Source organism: Sturnus vulgaris, chromosome 2, assembly GCF_052056855.1.
Source record: "Sturnus vulgaris isolate bStuVul1 chromosome 2, bStuVul1.hap1, whole genome shotgun sequence".
In the NCBI taxonomy this organism is placed as follows: Eukaryota; Metazoa; Chordata; class Aves; order Passeriformes; family Sturnidae; genus Sturnus; species Sturnus vulgaris.
Genome location: NC_142244.1, coordinates 56,040,083 through 56,061,241, shown reverse-complemented (window position 1 = coordinate 56,061,241; position 21,159 = coordinate 56,040,083). Strand labels below are relative to the sequence as shown.

At 48.3% G+C, this 21,159-nt stretch overlaps 1 protein-coding gene across 1 annotated transcript in view; it reads left to right on the top strand.

Moving 5' to 3' along the window:
- The first annotated feature begins 16,797 nt into the window (after nt 1-16,797).
- FOXO1 (forkhead box O1) overlaps nt 16,798-21,159 on the top strand; it is a 57,936-nt gene continuing 53,574 nt past the window's right edge. Inside the window, exon 1 of the mRNA XM_014868878.2 lies at nt 16,798-17,418. Within this exon, the coding sequence (XP_014724364.1) occupies nt 16,813-17,418 (606 nt within the window). The 5' untranslated portion in view covers nt 16,798-16,812. The remainder of the gene's footprint in view (nt 17,419-21,159) is intronic.

Genomic DNA, 21,159 nt, shown 5'->3' with positions numbered 1-21,159 from the left:
GAAATGCAAGACTTCTCTTCTAAAGCATACTACAGCAGTCAATCGGTCTCCAGCATACTACTGGAATATTAATGTCAAATCCAAGATGCACCCATGTTTAAGACAGTTAATTGGACTTATTTCATACATCAGTCTGTCTGTTGTCGTTAGGGCTATATTGCTGCTGGCTGTGATAACATTTTTATCTGTTAACTTCCAAGCTGCTACGAGTAACACCAGCTACTCACGAAATGAGTCAGCTAACTTTCCTTTTAACTGTTTCTTCTGCTCCCTGAAGGTGTTACGAATGTTGTGGTATGACAAGCTGGTCGACACTCATTCCTTTAAAGCTTATGTATCAATTTTATTGTCACAGTAGGCTTTCTAAAAAATGGGTTCAGAGTTTGCAGCAGCTGGGCAAGATATATTTACCAGTTCAGTGCAGAGACCTGAGTGAAAACAATTGCTTTGATTTATTTAAAAAGCATCTTATGATAGAAATTTGTGTTACGATATCCAGGCTTTTACTCCCACAGGAACAATTCTTACAGGCTATCTGAATTACCCAGAAAGTGCCAAGGCAGATTCATACTTAAACTGGATTATAAGGAAATACACTGCAAATCACCGCAACAAATCATTACTAATCACAATCAATCGGAGTGATTAAAGCTCTGGAATCTCTCCCAATGTTGCGTTAATGGATGTGAAATTGCATGCAAATGGCACTGTGGTTCCCGGTGCCAGCCCAAAAATGTGCCTCTCACCCCCCTCTCACCCAGCATGCTGCAAAGTTTTCCCTGGAACCAATGTCCTGATAAATGGCTTTTCCATCCTGGGTGATATTTTCACGGGAGGACTAAAGACCTTTATCCCAGAGAAAGAAGGAACACTGTAGATTTTTACACCCTAAAAAGATTTTAGCCCCTATAGATTAGTCACACCCTTACTCAGGTAAAATAGAGACTAGTTAACTTTTCACAAGAAAAATGTCTGTGGTATTCTTCTTCACTTCCTGTGCTTAACTGCTAGGGCTATGGCTGCACACCTCAAGAAGCTACACTTTCCCACCCCATATGTGAACAGGGAGTTCCATCTTAATATTTTTTTACATACATTACAGAAATATTTTGAAGTTTAAGAAGTCTATGTTTGTTCAATGTTTCAATAACTTCCTCTGAAAATACTCACAAAGGATAATTCTTTTTTCTAGTCTACAATATTTTACTTACTTCTCAGTTCAATGTTTGCTTTATGCTGGTTATAAGGGCCATAACTCCGTGGTACTCAAAACACATCATTTCCAGAGGTCATTTGCTCTCTTTGTTGGGAGAAAACAATAAATTACACCCCAGAGGATGTTTCCCAGCTAGATGGTGGAGATGGCTCTCCTGGGACTGCAGAGGGGGTGACAAGATATGCTGTGCCAGCAGCCCACTGCCACCAGCACTGTCTGGGAGCAGAGGGTGATGGATGTCCCCAGGGATGTTGCTGACAAATGATGCTGACAGCATCTGAGGAAGGCCCCTAAAATGTAATCTTTAATCTGTCTCCTCAGTAGCCCAGAAAGGCTGGTGTAGTTGGTGGGGGGAAGTTGAGCACTTCAAAGCCAAAACAAGGCATCTTCCATGCCCACTGCACTGGTGTGAGCTTGGCCTGCACAAGAGAAGACTTTTACAATGTCCCTGTGTTTTAGCCTCATCACAACCCCCCAAAAGAGAGAACATCAAGTCCCAGATGGCCCAGCAGCCCCCTGTCCATGCTCCCTGGGGACAGATGTGAATGTTTCCTGCCCACTCTGGGGGGGAGGCAGAAGATGTGCCCACGGCACACAGATGTGGCACAGATGTGACACCCGGCACCTGGGAGAGCAGCAGTGTCATTGCTGAGCGGTGCACACCTGTTTGTCGTGTTCTGGAATCCTCCCCCTCCCACACCCACTTTATGTGCCTCTTTCCTGTTTGGAGGGGAGATTATCTCGCCCATGAACACCCTGGTATCTTTGCGTGGCTCTCCCCATGTGGCAGAGGTGATAGTGAGGATGATGCCCATTGTAAGGAAAGCTGTGCACCACAGGAGCTGCTGCCCCGGGCTGCCCTGCTGCCAAATGCCCTTTTGAAGTCATCTGCTCCAGCTCCTGTTCTGCAATAAAGGGTATCCACCTATGTCTACGGCACTGAGAGCACCATCAGCTCGGGTGGGGTTTGCAGCTGCTGAAAGAGATCCCAAAGAGGTGCCAGCAGTTGCTTTAGGATGTTCCTGTATCCCAGCACAGCAGGGATGTGCCTCCCAGGCTAGGGGAGGTGACCCAGATCCGGCCCACCGTATCTCCCAAAGGGTGTTGCTGCAAAGCAAAGTGGCACTTCGTGATGCAATTGCTCCTTCTTGACAGGAATTAGGGAGGTGTGCTTTAATGAAGAGTGGCTTTAGCTTCATCCTGAGTCCCTATGTGGGAGGATTGCTCTGCTGTGTGCCAGCGCTGTGGGTGGGTTCACCCTGCTCCTCCACACAGCCAGTGGCTCCAGACATTGCCAGACCACCCCTCTGGCTCTGGCCAAAAGTCACCTGAAATCACTCCTTGCTGGTGAAGGAGGCAATGATGATCTGGACTGGTCGTTGTGACTTCTGTAGAACAATAGCTAAGCAAACATTTGAGAAGGAAGAAAGTAGCTAGGGGAGAAAAAGCCCCCTGTACTTCTGTCCTATTTTATATGGTGATTTCTCATGGTATCATGATACTTGGACTGATAGGCCAATATGAGCTGCAGCTGATTCAAGCCAGAAGATTTTAAGAGGGCAAGAGGGTCAGCTGGCCATGGAGGCTGTTCATCTTCCTCCTATTGGCCCTTGGGATGTCTGCCTAGTAGATCTGCTTGGATTTAATACTCCCTGAAAGCACCCAGGACCGCCTCCACAAGCACTTAATGTGCTTAATGTTTCTGGAGCCTACAGGCCATCCCTACGAATGTGTACAAGGTTCTGCATGTGCCAGAGTTACAGCTCGTGGGGTATCACAAAGCCTGTCCTAGGTTTTTTTCATAGTTTTTTAAGTATTCCCCCATTTCACCCTCAGCTGGCACTTATTAAGTTGCAGAGGATACTCATCCCTGGCTTTCATCCCAGGCTACCTGGATGGCTGCCTGAGAGCTTTCAGGCTTGTTCTTACCTTCATGAGCCCTTGTGCCAGCATAACCCTTCCCTGGGAGAAACCTGGCATGTGGACCTAGCACTGCTCCTCTATTCCTGTAACCATTCCCGTGGTTTGCATGTTCAAGGCTGTGTTCTGCTTTTCAATCAAATAACTCACTGCTGGAATGATCCTCTAAATCTCAGCTGACCATGAGATGCTGCATTCAGCAAACATAGCTCTCTTCTTCAAGACCTTTCATGCTGCCTCTCGGTGCAGCATCACTTTCTGAATCAGTATCTCACTTCTAATGGTGAAGAGCCCCATTCCTAGTCAAGGTGATGTTTGTGGCACTGGACACAGCTGTCTCCTGCTCCTGTGTAATATTTCTCTTTCTCACTGTGCAGGTTGTACATGCTCTGTTTCTCAGTAGGTGCTAGAAGCCCTGGACTAAAGACTCTTGTGAAAATGTTTTCTTTCTTTTAAGTGGAACAGATCTTTGGAGAGTCATCCACCAGTAGTGTGTGCATCTTTCCATGCCTTTGACAGACTTCCATGCTGTTTTCTGTAAGGTCATCCTTGGTGTTTCTTGCTGGTGTCTCCCTTAGACTCTCGGTTTGTCTCCTCTTTCTGCACACATTGTCTTAAAGCAATTCTTCCTACTTTCATGAAAAGAAAAAAAGTCCTCACACATTCCCAAGGTGCTTCAACACCCTGGAATCCCTGGTTCCTGCCACAAGGTCCCCTCTCTACCCCTTGCCCTGCCTCACCATTGATCTTTGTCCTGCCTCCACTTCTGATATGAAATCAGCATTCTCTCCTGGTAGTAAGGTGAGCCTTGCAGAAGAGTGGCTGATGAAAACAAGTCTTTGTTAAAATAATAGGTTAGCAGGTGAAGGGAGCAATCTGAGAGGGGGGGAACCTACCCCTTGTAGTGCCAGTACCAGCTGACTCCATCTTCAGCTCTTCCAAACAAGAATATTCTGGTGTTCTAAAGGCCATTGGCTATTATCTGACTATAATCCATGCAGACTTCAAAGGCACTGTCAATTTTCTCTCCCTTTCTCAGCCCATTTTCAGGTCAACATACTAATTTTTAAGTTGCTATTAGGATTTCAACACCGGCAAAAGTGAAGCACAAAGATGGTCTTAAATCATAGAATCATAGAGTGGTTTGGATTGGAAGGGACCTTAAAGGTCCTGTAAAGTCACAGCTAAATGTAAATTTGGGAGTTTGATAGTACTATGTAATAATAGTAACGATGGTATTAATAAAATACTATTTGTAGTCTTTTATTGTAGGTCAAGGGAAGTGATTCTGCCCCTCTACTTCACCCTCAGGAGAATCTACCTGGAGTGCTGCATCCAGCTCTGGAGTTCTCAGCTCAAGTAGGATGTGGATCTGTGGGAGTGAGCCCAGAGGAGGGCCATGAAGGTGATTAGAGCAGGAGCACCTCTCCCATGAAGACAGGCTGAGAATGGGGGCTGTTCAGCCTGGAGAAGAGAAGGCTCCTGGGAGACTTTAGAACACCTTCCAGTATCTGAAGGGGGCTACAGGAGAGCTGGAAAGGGACATTGAACAAGGGCATGGAGTGGTAGGAGAAGAGGTAATGGCTTTAAAATGAAAGGGAGTAGATTTGGATTGGATATTAGGAAGAAATTTGTTACTATGAAGGCAGTGAGGCACTGAAACAGGTCCAGAGAAGCTGTGAATGCCTCATCCCTGGAAGAGTTCAAGACCAGGTTGGATGGGGTTTAGAGCAACCTGGTCTAGTGGAAGGTGTCCCCACCCACAGCAGGGGGTTGGAACTTGATGACATCAAATGTCCCAACCAACCCAGACCACTCCATGATAGTGTGAAGTCAAAACAGAGGTCTACTCAGTTCTCTCAGGCCACGCGTTGGATTAAGTGAATTTTCTCTGCATGTTTTTCTTCCTCAGCTACAAATGGAGTTAAAGATGATTGGCAAGGACTAAAACCATAAGTTTTAGATGCTTGAGTCATGACAGGTGAGTCTTGCCCACTGCTAAATAAAGCCACACACAGCTTCTTAAATGCCCATCACCCCAGGAGCCTTGGACAGCAGAAAAAGGACTTGAAAGCTGTTCTTCCACCTTATGACTGGGAAGATTGCAGGTACTTTCCCCTTTGCCTGGAGGTATTGTTAGAAGGCAGCAGAGGCCCATTTAAATGCCATAAAAAGTTAATTAACTCAATTTTCCCCCCAACTTAGCCGAGCAAAGGTTTTGTGCAAGCCACATGCGCTATATTGAGAAACAGGGCTTTTCTCCCACGTTCTTGCTGTGCCCGCAGTGATACGGCTAGCAAAAGCTGTTGTCTTCTCAAAAGGAAAATCATACATCTGAATTGTTTCCAATGGCCCGGGTTGCTCTTTTGGTTTCTAGCTAAACACACTGCATTAGAAGAAATTCCTGTCACGAATTGCCTGCTTCCCCCACCAAGCCCTTGTGAATCATCCACAAGGGAACAACACGGCACCGCTACCGTGCTGAGCGTAGCAGCTGCCAGGCTGCTCTCCTCGTCTGCTGCAAGACGATGCCCAACGTGAGCATTCAACAGCTCTTGTGGGTCCACAATACGAAATCGTGTTCAAAATTTTTGACCTATTTTTCACCCCAGTTGATTCAAACAAGATATGCCACCACAGTGTTGCAGAAGAGGTTTCCAGAAACTTCCTCACAGCAGGGTTGCCTATGACAAGAAGTGTAAAAAGTCTCTGCAAATCAGGGAACTTATTCCGTGGTGCAATCTGTGTAGGAAAAAGTTCACTCGCCACTTTTTGCTTGGCTCTGCCAGTGCAGATTCAACATCTCGCAGCTTCGATTCCTGCGAAGCACTCTCAAAATATTTGTCACAGTCTGCTTTTGCTTGAAACCTACGGAGCAGAGCAAGCTGTGCAGCACAGCGTGCCAGCATGCTTGTGAAAAATCCCTTCTGGATGCCTGTCACTGCTCTGCTTAGCACTTTGCACTCTGTCTCTAGCCATCTCCTTGACCTTGTGTTTACCTCCATGGCGCTTACCCACTTCCATGCTCAGCTGCAGATCTCGTTGGCTGGCTCAGACACTTCTGCACACCCAGCAAACTGTGTCAGCTAGGCCATAACCCTGCTGAGGAAGAGATGCACTGATTTCATCTGACATTGGCACACGAATTGGATTAAAATATCAAAGAAAGGATCTAGTGGTGTAGGTGTTTTTGTAGACCCGTTTGCATGACTTCACAGATGTTGCTCAAATAAATGTTTTTTTTTCTGACCACTGTAAGAAAATCTTGATCATGGAGGAGGAGTACTACCCATGGTGTAACAGTGGTGTGTGGGATGAGGAGTTGTGTAACTGATGTGCCAGTGATCCCCAGCTCATGTTTTGCAAACCACCCATCTGGCCGCTGAGCTACTCTGGCTGCTGATTTCACACCACAAGCAACCACTTTCTCACCTGCAGCTGGATCAAGCTGAAGACAAAGAGGGGATGAAAATGATTTGTGTGATCCCTTCTGCAGAGGCTTTCTTCTGGGCTATGTTGGGCCACAGAATAGTGTCTTGTCCCTGGAGAAACAAGAATTGAAATGAAAGGTTATAATGCAAATCTGTAATACTGCAAAACTGCGGGAGACAAAGACACATTCCTGAAGACCTGTCAGAAAAACAAATAAAACTAAGAGCTGTTCTGGTGAGTCAGAAATATTTGGTCATCATTGTCTTCAAATGACAACCCTTGATAACCAGTCTGCTGCAGAGAAACTCAGTGTACTCAGTGGTGAGTTTTACAATCTCCGTGCTCAGCTACCAGATTTTGGTAGCTTTTTAGGAACACGATGACACTGTTTTGGGTTTCTTTGTCATTGCCCTCTCTCTTTCTTGTCTTCTCCTTTTCTTGTCCTTACCACCCTTTACAGAGTTCTCTGCAAGATGACAGAATACCACCTTCTTCACTCTTTCTCCAGCTCCTCAAGCTGCCAGCTGTTCAACACTGGTTGAAGTAGGTGCCCTGGAGGGGTCTGGATGATGCACCATAATAGGAGTAAAACACAGTTAGTGTCCATTGGTCAGTCTCCAGGATGAAAAACCTGGAGACTGTTGGTGACAATCCAAGCCATCCCCCAGCCTTAGGCTTCTGCCTCTGCAGCTTCCTTCTCCACAGCTTTGGGGCTCTGGAGAGGGTAAATCCTTTCCTTTCCTCTGTGCTTTTCAGCAGGATGAGGCTTGGAATCCTGCTGGTTTGGGGAACTGACTTTGAATGTGTTACACACTGCTGGGCAGGATTTTGGGTGTTTCTCTGGAGGAGGCTGGACATCTGCTTCACACCCTGAATGCCCCTCTGCTAACAGGGACTTGGGGGGGGAAGGGTCTAGACACAGTCAGACTGGTGCCTGTGCTCTGTGCTTGTACTCCTGATTTAGTTCCAGTGTGAAAACAGCCCCACTCATTAGATTCACATGATGGAGCAGCAAAGAAAGTGTCTATTTATGGAGGCTGAGGAAAATCCACAGAGATGTGGGTTGCAGTTACTTGTCTGAATGGCGCCTCCTGACATCACGAGTGGCTGGAAAGGCTTGCTCAGGAACAACAGAGAAGGCAGCTCTGCTTGGCTCTATTAAAGCCTAAGCACTTTCAGCATCTAGAATTGCATTTCTTGTGTTTCATGATAGAAGTCGGTTTTTACAGGAAGTTTAATGTGTAGAGAGGGTAATGCTTTTTGAGGCTTGTGAGGAAAGTGTCCTTTTTGCTTGTTTGCAAAGTAACTGCGCCACAGACATGTAACAGAGGGTAAGAAAAGGTGTGCGAGTAGAACAAATGGAAAAGTTTTCACTTTAAAAAAAATTATAGGAAGATATCAGCTGAAAGGAAAACACATCTGACAGGTCTGGGAAGTAAAAAAGGAGTCCTGCTTTTCTGCACTCAATTTCCTGTAATGTAAAAATTCAGTTGTACAACAGAACTATGAAAGGCTCGAGTTTTTAACAAACCCATATATGTTAAGGAATTCTTTAAAATTCAGCTTCTTGTCTATTTTATTTTGACTCTTGAGTTCTTCTTCAAGTGTGTATCCACATTCAGTGGCAATCTCTGCTGGGTCCTTCTGGGTAGATGGCTTGCAAGAATTGGTGACGGTGCCTCGGCATTTATTCAGGTGGGTCAAGGAGGGAGCAGCTGGCTGCCTGATACAACACTTCATCAAGAGCTGTCAGTCCCTGAGCCCCTCTGCTTGGTGAGCATCTCTGGGCAAGGACTCCTTTGCCACCTCCACATCTTGCCTCTTCTTGCAGCACTGCCTGACTTTGCTGGAACACCACAGGGAATCGTAGCCTGGGGGTGCTTACTCCAGACTTGTGAGTGCTGCAGGGTGAAGGCAGCCATGCCCCAGGATTAAACGCTAAGGAAATGCTGATGGGCTCTTGCACGGCAGAAAGCGAGGCAGGACCAGCTTCCCAGCACACACTCGACCATGTGAACTTCACTGCAGTGTAGACTTTAGAAAAGCAAAATTACTTCTGAATGCACCAAGAGCAGAAGCCCTGGTTCCATTTGCCCACTAAATCCCAATACACACTGTAGTGCAGACATGAATATGGCCTGGGTGAGCCCTCAGGGGGGCACCCATGCAGCCCTGGACCCCTGGGGAGGCTGCCTATTGTCCATTGGAACTCTGGAATGACAGCCTTTCAGTGTCTTTTAAGTATTTTTGTGGGTTTTTTGTTTTGCAAAAGTTTCAATTTGCAGTGCTCTGATACACATCCTCTTTCTTCATACAGTGGGCATTTCTCTCCTTGTTCCATGCTCATTTTCCTCCTTTATAATTTTTTCCTTTTCTTTTTTTGATAGTTTTTCCCTCATTGTGACTTATTTTTGTGATTTTCTTATCTTCCACCACCGTTTCTTTCTTCTCTGTATTTCTCTGTTCTCACTCTTTCCCTCCATTATATTTCCCATTCTCCAGTGGCTCTGGTACCCATTGGAGAGGAAAGCATATCCACTGTGAATGCCTCAAGGAAGAGATCCCCACCCCAGCAAAGTGATATTAGAGAGTCCAGATTCTGTCTTAGACTCATTTTTTGTTTGCTTATGTTTTTTGTTTTTTGGGGGTTTTTTTGAGGTTTTGGCTGGATTTTTTGTTGCAAAGATGTTTCATCAGCCAGCAAGGTTCATAGCCACAATGGGAGCGAAGAGTGAAAGTGGGTGGCTCTCAGGGAGCCGCTGCAGAGTTCTGTGCAGCTGGAGCAGCATTTCTGTAACGTGTGGGTGGATGGATCTGAATAACCCCACCGTTGTCTCCTTTGCACTCCACGCCTTCCTCTGTCTCAAAATCTCTCCTAAATCCCACTGGAGATCCTCATCTCCTTTAGGGATGTAAAGAGAAGCCACCAAACTGCTGCCAAGCATGTGCCTTCCCATTATTGGTCTTGTGGCAGGAACTTCTCATGGTTTACATTGGTCATGGTTTACTCTTTGAGGCTTGGCAGATGTACCTGTAAAATTGAAACTACTGGTTGCTCTTCTTATCTCTTTGCAGGCCAGTGCATGGTGTGTCTCTGCCTCTCCCAGAAGCTGCTACTGGGACCGTGCTGGTTTCAGTTTCATCAAATATATTCTCCTCCCTCACAGGCCAGGCACAAGCAAGGGCTGTGTTTGCAGTACCAGATCTCAAAGCACTCACACAAGTAACCATCAGGGCTGCAATGGGCAGCCATTTCCTATACACATTTTGTGGAGAGGTGGAAGAGTGAAGCTGCTGGGGTTGCTGTCCATGGGCTGTGGGCATTCACCCTACGGGCTGGATTTGCCCACTACAGACCCTACCCACTGAGTGTCCTGCCCAAGCACTGCCTTCTGTGCCGTGCTAGTCACCAGCAGGGTGGAACATATGTATATGTGTCAAAATACTGTCTTACTATTATTGTCTAGGCAAGTTTGCATCTATATAAATCTAGCATAAAATGCATATAATGTTATCATGAATATGTATTTGTGTAGCATATACATAATCACCTCTTTGTATGCAAATACAGTTATATCCATAAGTAAATACGCTTTTCAAGCATGCATTCAACAATGGAAAAAATATTTGCTTTTAAAAGTAAGCCTTTATTATGCCTTCATGCTGTTTCTGCCTGTGAATTATTTTTCATGTTGATAACAGGTAGCTATCAGTTTTCCAGGGAAACAAAGGAAAAGAAGATGAAATAGTTGTCAAGCATTGCATTGTACCATGCCATGAATTTTCCTTCCTACGGGCTGAAAAGAAACCACTGAATTATACTGTAACCGTCAAGTGTCTTGTTTTTAGTTTGTTGCTCAAACACAATAAAATTATTTAATATACAAAAGCTATCATGCAGAGCCAGTCGGTTTTTCCTTCAGCGATACATAGAGGAAAACAAGGAATGAGAAGTGCACCTGAAAATGGTGAAACATTGACAGTAGAATGTTGGAGAATATTGTAATAGATCATATTTACAACAAAACAAAAACTCAGCACCCTGGAAAACACACAGAGCACTTGAACTGTGTTTACTTCCAGGCACATTGGCCTTTGCATAGGGGTGGGCCGGGTGATTCAGCTGAATCTGAAACCTGATAAACTCTTGCCTTCTGTTTTTACATCACAGCCAGTGATTGCACATGACACATTAGGAACAGATACCGCTATGCAGACACTGCCTTTGGTATTTATTGTATCGATCCTGCTAAGGATCACTCCCTGGTCATGCTGCACTTCAGCCTTTCACTTAGGGGTATGTGTATGTGGGTACCAGAGGATATATGTTTAAATGGGTGGTCTTGAGCCTGGATTGTGAGTTGAGAGAAGGGCTTGTATGAAATACTTTCTTCTGTTTAGCTTCTGTTTACAAACTGTGACAGCAGACTCTGGTTCCCAGTAACTTACGCCTCATTTGAGCTCATTCAGTGAATATGCTTTTGTCCAAATATTAAGAATCATGCTTAGTAGGAATTTGAGCTGCATTAATCACACCAACCAATAAAGTTGTCTTATTATTTCTTTTCTTTGATTGGAAAAACATGCAAATACTTCTGGCATAAGTGCTGGCATGAGAGAATTTAAAATTAAATTCTGATTTCTTATAAAATTGCCACTTAGAAATGATTCCATGAAACCTTGCCCTCAAATCTTTATTGTTTACATTTTTGCAGATATGAGAACAAATGAGGTATGAAAAACATCAAAGGAAACTGTTCAAAAACAGATAGTAAATATTTTTGTTATCTATTTTTAGGAAAAATATTTTTTAGTACTAAATTATTGTTTTAATTTCTGCAACTAAGTATTTATTGTGGCATTTCTTTTAAGCCAGGATGGTCCAAAATCAGCAGCCTTTAGGTCTGCACCAAGATTTTGGTAGCTTAACACCCAGCAGCTCCATCTCCTAGCCTGGGAAGCACAACCCCACCTTTGTCCCACTTGACAAATCCTTTTCACCCTTCCTCCTGGCAGCAGTGCCTGGCAAGCCCTCTGGCCACTCTCTGCCATCAAAGCTGCTACAGAGAAACTGGGGGAGGAGGAAGGAGTTGGCTGCGGGTTGTTGCTGTCTGGTTTGAAGACTCGCTGTCAATTGCTGGCGGTGAGGAAGAGGATGAGGAGAAGAAGGAGCTGGTATGAACCCTGCTCCCTGCAGCAGTCTGGGGGGAGATGAAGGGGGAGGCGTTTGGCTGTTTGGGCAGCTCTGCCATCACCAACCACAGTTCCCTATCTCCTCTGAAAAGACGGGGTGGGCTGCCTGAAGGCTTTCTGGAGGCTGCAGTCGCACCACATTGTGTGAAAGATCTGCCAGTTCTCAACTTTGAAATATGTCCAGTGAGGTGGGCAACCAGTGCAGTCAGCACATGGCTCCAGTTCCAGCCATATGGATATAAATCCAGAAGGGCCTTGCTGCCTCTGTGGGAGCATTCAGGATTTTTCCTCATGTGTAGAAGGAGATGGACCTAAACCAAGATAACTTCAAACCCCTCACCAGCAACTGACAACTCTGTGGTGACATGAATTTTTTGTTTTGAGAACCTGGACCAAAGTCGGTCCCTGCCTATGCATCCTCTGTGAGGTCCTCTGCACATCATGTGAATTCACAGTGGGCAGCTTTCCCCCCTGCAAAGCAGGACAAGCCATTTTGCCTTTGTTTTGCTGTCTCTCTGCAGCACCCTGTTAGCCTGTAAGCCTTTGTGTGCACAGCCTTTTTCTCGCTGTTGGTGCAACGGCAGAGAGGTCAGAGATTGTGTATTTTCCATGCTCTATAAAGTGGGACAAGTGGGATTTGCTGGTCTAAAGTCAGCTGGCTGAAGGTGACTGTGAACCACCTGAAGTAAGAGCCTGGCACTTCAATGTCCGATCAGCTCCACCACCTGGGGTGGTGAATCACCCACGGGAAGAACATATTTCTCTACACTGACCATGGAGTGACCCTAAATGTGACACCCACCTCTCCCTAGGCCAGACAGACCCTGACCTGCCTGGGGGTGCTGTTATCTGAGGCTGGAGGCAAAGGGCAGGTGAAAAGGGAGTGGGCTCGCCAAGCTGTGGTGAGGGATCAGCAGATCTTTAAATTCCATCTGTGGTTTGTGCGGTTGGTGGGGAAAGATGCGCAGCCTCGGGGAGTAACTCACAGCAGTGAAGCTCCTGCTCTGAAATGCCATGCAAGAGGGACTGCCTTTCTCCAGTGGCTCTGTAAGAAGCCTCAGATGGGTTGGGAGAGCACCAGAGCCTTTGAACTCCCTTGGCAGGGCAGTGTAAATGCCTGGTTCAGGCAGGACATGTCCAAATCCACCGTGTGGGGCAGCCCTCAGCTACCCTGGGCTGGGAGGGGATGTGACTGAGGTGCCGTGCCAGCCTTTCAGTAACAGAAACATGCACTGCAAATCATGTCCCCTCTGAGGTTCAGGACAGGAAACTGAGGGTGCTGAACTTCCTCTTACTTCCTCAGAAAATGGGATTTCTCCCAGCCCTGATGATACCAGACACAACTCGGTACTTCATTGTTGCTTTTTATGCTGTTAAAACATTTGTACTCTCTCACTATGCACATACGTGCAGAAAAAAAGAGCTGTACATAGAGTACGAGTGCTTTCAACTTCATGTAATCTCCTGCTGAATTTGATCAAAACCTCAGAACGTGAATTATACAGACAGTAGTAAAAAGACAGCATAGATCCTTTATTTTGGCTGCTTCAAGCTCAGAATATGAATAGAAGGCTCCTCTTTATTTCAGTGATGATAAAAGGCAATCTTCAGGTCTTAAATTGAAAAAAATCCAAGTTGATGCTAAGGTTGATAGGAGATATTGTATTGTAGAGGAGTAGAAAATGGGAGTACGAGTAGGAGTAGAGAAATGAAAAGGTGGAGTGTAGGAGGAGGAGGGTGGGAGTAGAAAATGAATTGTGGTGCATTCATCAGCATTTCAGCATTGTGGGAGATGAGATAAACCTAATGCTGTCATTTGTAGATGCAGTAAAATTTCTTGTACTGAGCCATCACTGTGCTGAGCTGTTTTAGGAGCAGGAAGCTCCCCTCAGCAGCTGAATGGGTGGGTTTGTTCACATGGCATTGCCTAAGGGTGGTCAGCAGTGTTGGAGTGCACTAGGAGAGCAGCACAGACAGGGTTAGACACCTCTCCTGTGCACTGCATGTGTTCCTTTGAGTCTAAAATCTGTTGATTCAATCCCTAAATTCTTGATGGAGAGAAGAAATTCTAAAAATAAAAGTGTCTGATCACATATGTGTGGACTGGGGCCTTACAGAAGAACTCACTCACCTAGGTGGCTCTGCCAAAGTCAAAGCAAACTACCAGGATTACTCATGCCAGGAAAGTGCACAGCATTGTCTCATTTGCCTTCATCTTTCCTCCAACCCTCAGCAGACCTGGTCCCAGCTGTTGGCATGCAATAGCCAAAATCTCAGCAGCTCAGCTCTGCCTGTTGCATTGTGAGTCACAGGGCCCCACTTGCTGAGCAAATGCAGCTTTTGGAAGGTTCTGGTTTTATCTTCTTCACCTTCATGTCCCTCACATCTCATTGGAAACTGCTGTATTCTGCCCTCTCTGTATTCACTGCTAACTTTTAAGCTGCAAGAACATCAGTGACATGGGGCACAAAGGTGGTAGAACCTTGCCAAGAAGATGAGGGGAGCGACAGCAATGTCATGTAGGGCCAAGAAAGGGGAATACAATCTCTATCTTGCAGAATGACTTGGGCTGAATTACAAATGCACCAGGGCTTCCTGAAATCCCCCCAAAGTAGCTTTCTTCACAGTTTTCACAGTTGGCATCTGACAAAGGAAAGCTTTTTGTCCCCAACATCTGCATATACCAATAGAGTTCAGGGAATAGCATCTCTACTTTGGACGAAATAGAAGCGCAAGGACTGCAAGACTTAAAAAAACTCCTTAGAAGAAAGAAAGCCTGGGTAATAAATCCACTTCCTTTAGCAGGATGGGTGCCAGTCTGGCTCTTAGACCTCTTTTTTTTTTTTTTTTTTTTTTCAGACACCGAGGAAAGAAAATGTTTCTGTGTTCTTAAGCACTTCTTTTGTTTTGGCTCCCATTTAAACACATCCATTCTCTGCGCGTCCCTGGCTGCTTCTCACCATTATATAACCTCTGCTTCTCCAAGGCAGGGTGCTATCCCTTATTGCAGGGCAACTACTGCAGCCGAGTTGTGTAACACTGCCACATAAAGCTGTTCCAAGTTGAAACGTGGCATGCAAGTTATTAGGTTGAACTGGGACTTCTTTGCTTTCTTTTATTTTCTTTTTTTTTTCCTTAAACTGAAAAAAAAAAAACCCTGAAAAAAAAGTGTTTTCTAAAATCTGTGGGCTAAACAATATAAATTTGTGGGTTGAATCCTTTAAAGGATTTGCAAAACATAAAAATGACTTAAAGGCAAAGCAACTCTGAAATCTGATGAGCAGCCAACCTATAATAAGGTATAATCACCTTTGGCATTTGTTAAAATAAACATGACAAAAACAGTGCTTTAAAATGTGATCAGTTACTAGGCACTTATGCATATTTTGCACAAACTATATAGTTAGGTGTCACCGTGTATCTTAAAAAGTGTTTTCATAATAGACAGCATGAGTATCTAGATGTATGATCTGACACTAAATTACATGCTGTGGCCTAAATCCAGTTCTTGTGTTCTCTCCCCTTCATTATTGTTACTCATTTTCAGAAAATATTTTTATAGGAACAATGAACTGCATTTAAATAACATTAACACTTTCCACTTGATGCAGAGAGGAGGGAAGGGTAACAGGTTTTCTGGCTCAGCTTTGACAGTTACCCAGCTCCGCTGGTTCTTTGACAGGGAACGTCAAATGCCACGGCTGGTTGTGAATTTTGTGACTTACGAAGCCATGTCTGAAATATGTTTTTTAAAAGCACTCCTCCTACTGAAAACAAAACAGATTTTCTAAAATGTAAGGTTTGCCAGTTTGAACAAGGTGTTGAGTCGTGTCTCATTCTTGGGATTATTTCCCTACCTTAACCAAATGTCTTCTTTTTAAGTTTAAACAGAATTACACTTCTGTGTTAAGTCGAACATATACATATATATATCTTTGTATGTTGATGGGCAGGGGAAGCAAGGGCGATGTGTCCTGTGACTGCTGCCTCATTGAAAGTGAAGAATACAAACCTTAATGAATTGAGTAGCCCTCGGGTTTGCTGGGAAAAATATAAAGTATATTCAATAGTTGACTTAGGATGAAATGATCCCGTGCTCCGTGCCTGCTCACGGAATAAAACACCAGCTCACGGCACGAAAACATGCTCAGCCGAAGGGGAGATTTATCACTTCGGGAGGTGCAGACACTTTTTGGCGAGGAGCCGGCCAAGGGAAGGAGGGAGGGGAGGGGGGAGCGAGGCAGGGCAGCTGTCGCACCCGCGGTCCGGTATGCGGGGCTGCCGGGCAGCCGGGAGCAGCAGCAGCGCTCCGCACGGAGCCAGCGCCGCCGGGATGCCGGTGGGAACGGGGAGATGCCCCCCGGTCCGCCGCACTGCTCCAGCCGCCCCGCCGCCGCCGAGGGATGCTCCCAGCTCCCAGCTCATCCCGGCCCGTCGATGCGGGCGGCAGGACCCCGCCGGCAGCGGCTGAGGCAGAAACACTCGCGGGGGCATTTTCCGCGGCCATCCCCGCCGTGCGAGCATTTACAGCCTTTGGGTAGCCCCGGCCGCGGGGGGCACCGCCGGCCGCCCGCTCGCCGCTTCCCTCCCCGCTGCGCCGCCGGGAAACAAAAACCACCCAGAAGCAGCACGGGGGCACCGGCACCCTCCTGCCAAACCGGCCCCGCGGCGGGAGGCGGGCGGCGGCGCGGCGCTGCCATTGGCGCGGCGCGGGCCGTCCCTCCCCGCCGGGAGGAGGAGGAGGAGGAGGAGGAGGAGGAGGGAGGCTGGAGGCGGGCCCGCGCGGGGCGGTCGCTCCAGTCGGTGCGCGCCGGGCGGCCGGGTCGCTGCTGTTGCAGTTGCCGCGGAGGGCAGGGATCCGGGAGCCGGGCAGGGGCAGGGTTTAGGGCGGCGGGGCCGGGAGGTCAGGCCGGACGTCTAGGGCGGCGGGGACAGGAGAGCTGGAGATCGCGCCGTCGGGGCCGCGCCGATCCGCGCCCGGAGCCTGCATGGGGCGGCGGCGCTGAGCCCAAGCCGCCCCGCTCCCGCCGCGCTCTCGCCCCGACCCCGCCATGGCCGAAGCACCGCAGCTGGTGGACATCGACCCCGACTTCGAGCCGCTGCCGCGGCCCCGCTCCTGCACCTGGCCTCTGCCGCGGCCGGAGTTCAACCCCCCCAGCTCGGCCACTTCCAGCCCGGCGCCGTCGTGCGGCGGGCAGCCCGATGGGGCGGCCGGAGCCGCGGCCGGGGCCGGGGCCGCCGCTTCGGGAGCGCTGAGCGCCGACTTCATCAGCAACCTCAGCCTGCTAGAGGAGAGCGAGGACTTCGCGCCGCTGCCCCCCGCCGCCGCCCCCCCGGAGCCTGCCGCCTGCCGCTGCGGGGACTTCCCGGCGCCCGAGGCCGGCTGCCGCCTCCACCCGCCGGGACCGCCGCCGGTGCCGCCGGTACCGCCACCCGTGGCCGGTCTGTCACCGGGCCCCGTGGCCGGGCAGCCCCGCAAGAGCAGCTCGTCGCGGCGCAACGCGTGGGGCAACCTGTCCTACGCAGACCTCATCACCAAGGCCATCGAGAGCTCCCCCGAGAAGCGGCTCACCCTCTCCCAGATCTACGAGTGGATGGTCAAGAGCGTCCCCTACTTCAAGGATAAGGGCGACAGCAACAGCTCGGCCGGCTGGAAGGTAAGAGGAGGGTGGTGGCGACCCCGTCGGAGAGGGTCCCGGGAGGCTCCGCCGCCCCCGGGCAGGAGCCGCGGCGCTGCAGGCGCTGGGCACGCCGCCCTCCCCGGCTGCATGATGCCCGCTGCGCAGGCTGCAGGGCTCCGGCTCCGCGCTTTCAGTCTAAACCTACATTTCTACTTTTTTACACCTTTCCAGAGGGAGAACTCCTAAGGGAGAAAAGCGTTCTAGCCCTCCCGCCGCTGGGGCGCTGGAGGGACCGGGGCCGCCCCCCCCCGCTCTCCGCCTCCCCCAGCCCTGCCCCGCCGAAAGCAAAAGTTCACGCGGTGTCACGGCGCCGTCCCCGGGCAGAGCCGGCAGGAGCGCTGCTGCCCGGGGGCGGCCGGCGGGGCCCGGGGCTCGCACCCGTGTGCTGGCGGTGCCGCGGGGTTAGCACCCCGGGGGCTCCGCCGCGGCCCCGGCGCTGCCCGGCCCCGGAACGGGGGCGGTCCGTGCCGCCGTCCGCCCCGACGCTGCGGGGCTTTGCCGTCGGGCGGCGGAGCGGGGACAGAGGCAAACAGGGATGGGGAAAGAGCGGAGCCAGAACAAGGGTTGCAGAAATGCCGTGTGTTTAATGAGTAAGCCGCAGTATTTGGCCCGATGGCTTTGCTAAACTTGAGTTGCGGGAGCGTCTTTCTTGTGCTACACGGTGGGACGGAGCTCCCTCCTTCCCTCTCTTCCGCAGCGCAGTCCCTGCCGTCTGAGCGGAGCGGCGGGAGCAACCTGTTGGCGGCCGGGATTTGTGCTGGGAGCCGCAGCCGGTGCTGCCCGGAGCCCCGCGGTGGCATCTCCTGATCTCCTGCCTCCCCAGGTCCCGGGGGACCCGCGGCACCGGCTGCCCCCCAGACTGCTGAGGGGCGAGCCAGGCGAAGCTGCGCTGGGGGCTGTGGGCCCCGCTGGCAGCGCAGGCCCGTGGTACCCTCCAGCTTTGCATCCCGTGGGTGATAAAGGCTTAGCGCTGCTGCCAATGAATCCTCTCTCTCCGAGGCCTCCGCCGGGCAAGTGTCACCCACCCGCGTCCCCGTACGCGGCGAGGCAGCGCCGAGTTTTGTGACCCTTTTTTTGCGTGACAGCATTGTCACAACGAGTTTGTGCCGTCTGCGTACAGGCAGAGCGTCCTCCGCCCTGTGAGGGATTAAATGATGGCAATAAATGCGTGAGGTGCGCGCACCTAGCACGGCATCGGCGCGCTCTGGTGTGTTCGGGACTTGGTTCCAATTAGGGCCAGTCAAACTCTTAGCTTCGCTTTCTAGTATTTGTATTATATGCCTTTCTTTTTTTTTTAAAAATAGTGTCAACTCACATCCTGCATTTATGTATTTTTAATTGCACTGCTAGGAATGTTTGTTACATTGGCTTTTTGTAAATTTCTTTTTGTTTTAGAGGTAAGCAACATCCTGCTAAGGAAATGCAGTTTAATCTGTAACTCATTTTTAGCTGAAAGTTTTTAGGGCTTCTGAAAGTAGTTGGTTAGTTTCTATTGATGTGTTTGACTAAAAAATTTAGAGGATAATTTTCTGAAGACATCTGTCATGAAAAACTTTAATAGGAGTGAAGTGATTGATAGCTGACAGCTTTTAAATAAGGTAACTTGTCACTTTAAAATGCTGCTTTTTTTTCCAGTGGTATTTTTAGTCTCCTTAAGTGCCTTTTCAGAATGAGTAGAAGAGAACGAAAAGCCAAACAAACCAAAATAAAATAAATTATCTCCCGACTTCAGGCGAGCAAGTAAGAAACACTGATAGCTACACTGATAGTGTAACTTGGCTTTTCCTATTTTATTGCTGCTCGTCCCGTGGTGTTTCAGCAAGGAAGAAATCTCGCACACCTCCCTGTAAGAGATTGAGCGCATCCTATGCACACATACCTCTGCTGTGACAGGGAGAGCCACTGCTGGTATGTTTTCTGGCTGCACTACCCTCTGATAGAGTGCAGTGCATACTCTGCCACTGCTGGTGGGTAAAAACACATGGAATCGCCTTCCATAATTAAATAGTCACTGTGCTGTGTATGCATGGGACACATGTTGCCCCCATCCCTTTGGCCGCAGAACTGCCAGGCTGCTCTCAAAGTTGCGTTTTACCACTTAAGCCAAGGAAGTGCAGAGTTTCTTAAACACACTTTCAAGTTTAGTTACCGGCAGCCACTGGGTGTCAACCCTGTAACTGGCCTGGCTGAGGCGTGCAGCCCGTTCGCCTTGTTCGTCCCCAATTCTCCACGGCTCAGCTTGAGTAAAATCGCTTTTATTGTTTCCCACTTTGGGAGCCGTCGGTTCGCCCGTGGTCCGGGACCTGCTGTAGGTGCAGGCGCAGGGCTGGGAGCGCAGCCTGAGTCAGCCGCGGGCCCCGCAGAGCAGGAACATCGCTCCCGAGATGAGCGCAGATTAGCGACCGAGTTTTGTGCTGACAGAGAGAGGGAGCGCGGGCTCGCCTCAGAGCCTGGCTTAGGGCTGGGAGTGCGCTGTGCATGCTCACGCAGGATGGGAAACGGGAGGTGTTGCTTACTCGCCCTTTAGTAAAACTCCGAGACGCTTCGTCTTGTTGGGGTTTGTTTGTTTACAAGTGCAGTAAGGCACCTTTCAGATTCTTCGCAGAATGTATGAAACGCACAAGAACTGATAAAGAAATGTGCACTTTCTGCACAGTGGCAAGGTGGTGTTTCTCAGGCAGAAGTTGAGGGCTAACTGCTCTAATGCTTGTGAGTATGTACTGCCCTGATTTAACACATGATATCGAGCTTCTTTTTAATTTTTCACTGAAGAAAGTGCAGAGGTGCCAACGTTATCTGGTAAGAGCTCAAAACAGCATCCAAGCTCTTCTGAATAAAAACATTAAAATAAAAATGGCTTTTTAAATAAGGGTATAAGCCAAAGGTATTAACAAAAAATTATCAGTAACATAAAATTATTTAAGTAGGTAAATTATTCTCAGCTATGCATACCTAGTAGTTTATTCCAGATTTTCTTGTCACAAACTTTGCTTTATGAACAAATCCCCTGTTGAACTGTAAGGGAGCAAAGTCCCTGTGACCCCCCCCCCCCCCCCCCATGAGGTGGCTGCCTTGAATGAAGCACTTGGGATGTGCTCTGCCAGACTTGCTGCATTGTTGGTTGTGAATGAGTGCTGATAGTGACCTGTGTTGCTCAGAGAAAGCCAAAGCAAGAACAAGATCTGCTGCAGAGATAAAAAAGGAATTGTGAAAGTTGCATGGAAGAAGGAGACTTTTCTCGTAGTACAGTAGTCAAGTAAAAACAACATTTTGCCTTATCTGTGGTAATAGGAGACACAAGGATTAAAACAGAAGAGGCAAGTTACCCACTGCAGCTGTGGGTAACTATTTTTGACACAAATATGATAGCTTTTTGGCTGATCATCATATATAAAATATAAAACATCTCTGTGATGTGCATATTTCATGATATCTTTGCTTTATGGCAAGTGCTGAGATTTATTGTAAAGGAGCTGTCACAGTTAATGAATGGTCTCATCCTTTCAGTCTGCTTTTGGAAATGGGTTCAAATAAAGCCCTGTAACTTTTTTGAACAGGAAACATGGAGTTTTGGTGTCACTCATCTGGAGGTGGATGTGTTGTTGATTTTTTCTTAGTGGCAAGTGTTAAGGTCCCATGGGCACATACACCTCCTTGACTTCCAGTCCCAAGGAAGCTTGTTCGCCTAAATTCATTTGCTGCCATTGTTGAAGGAAT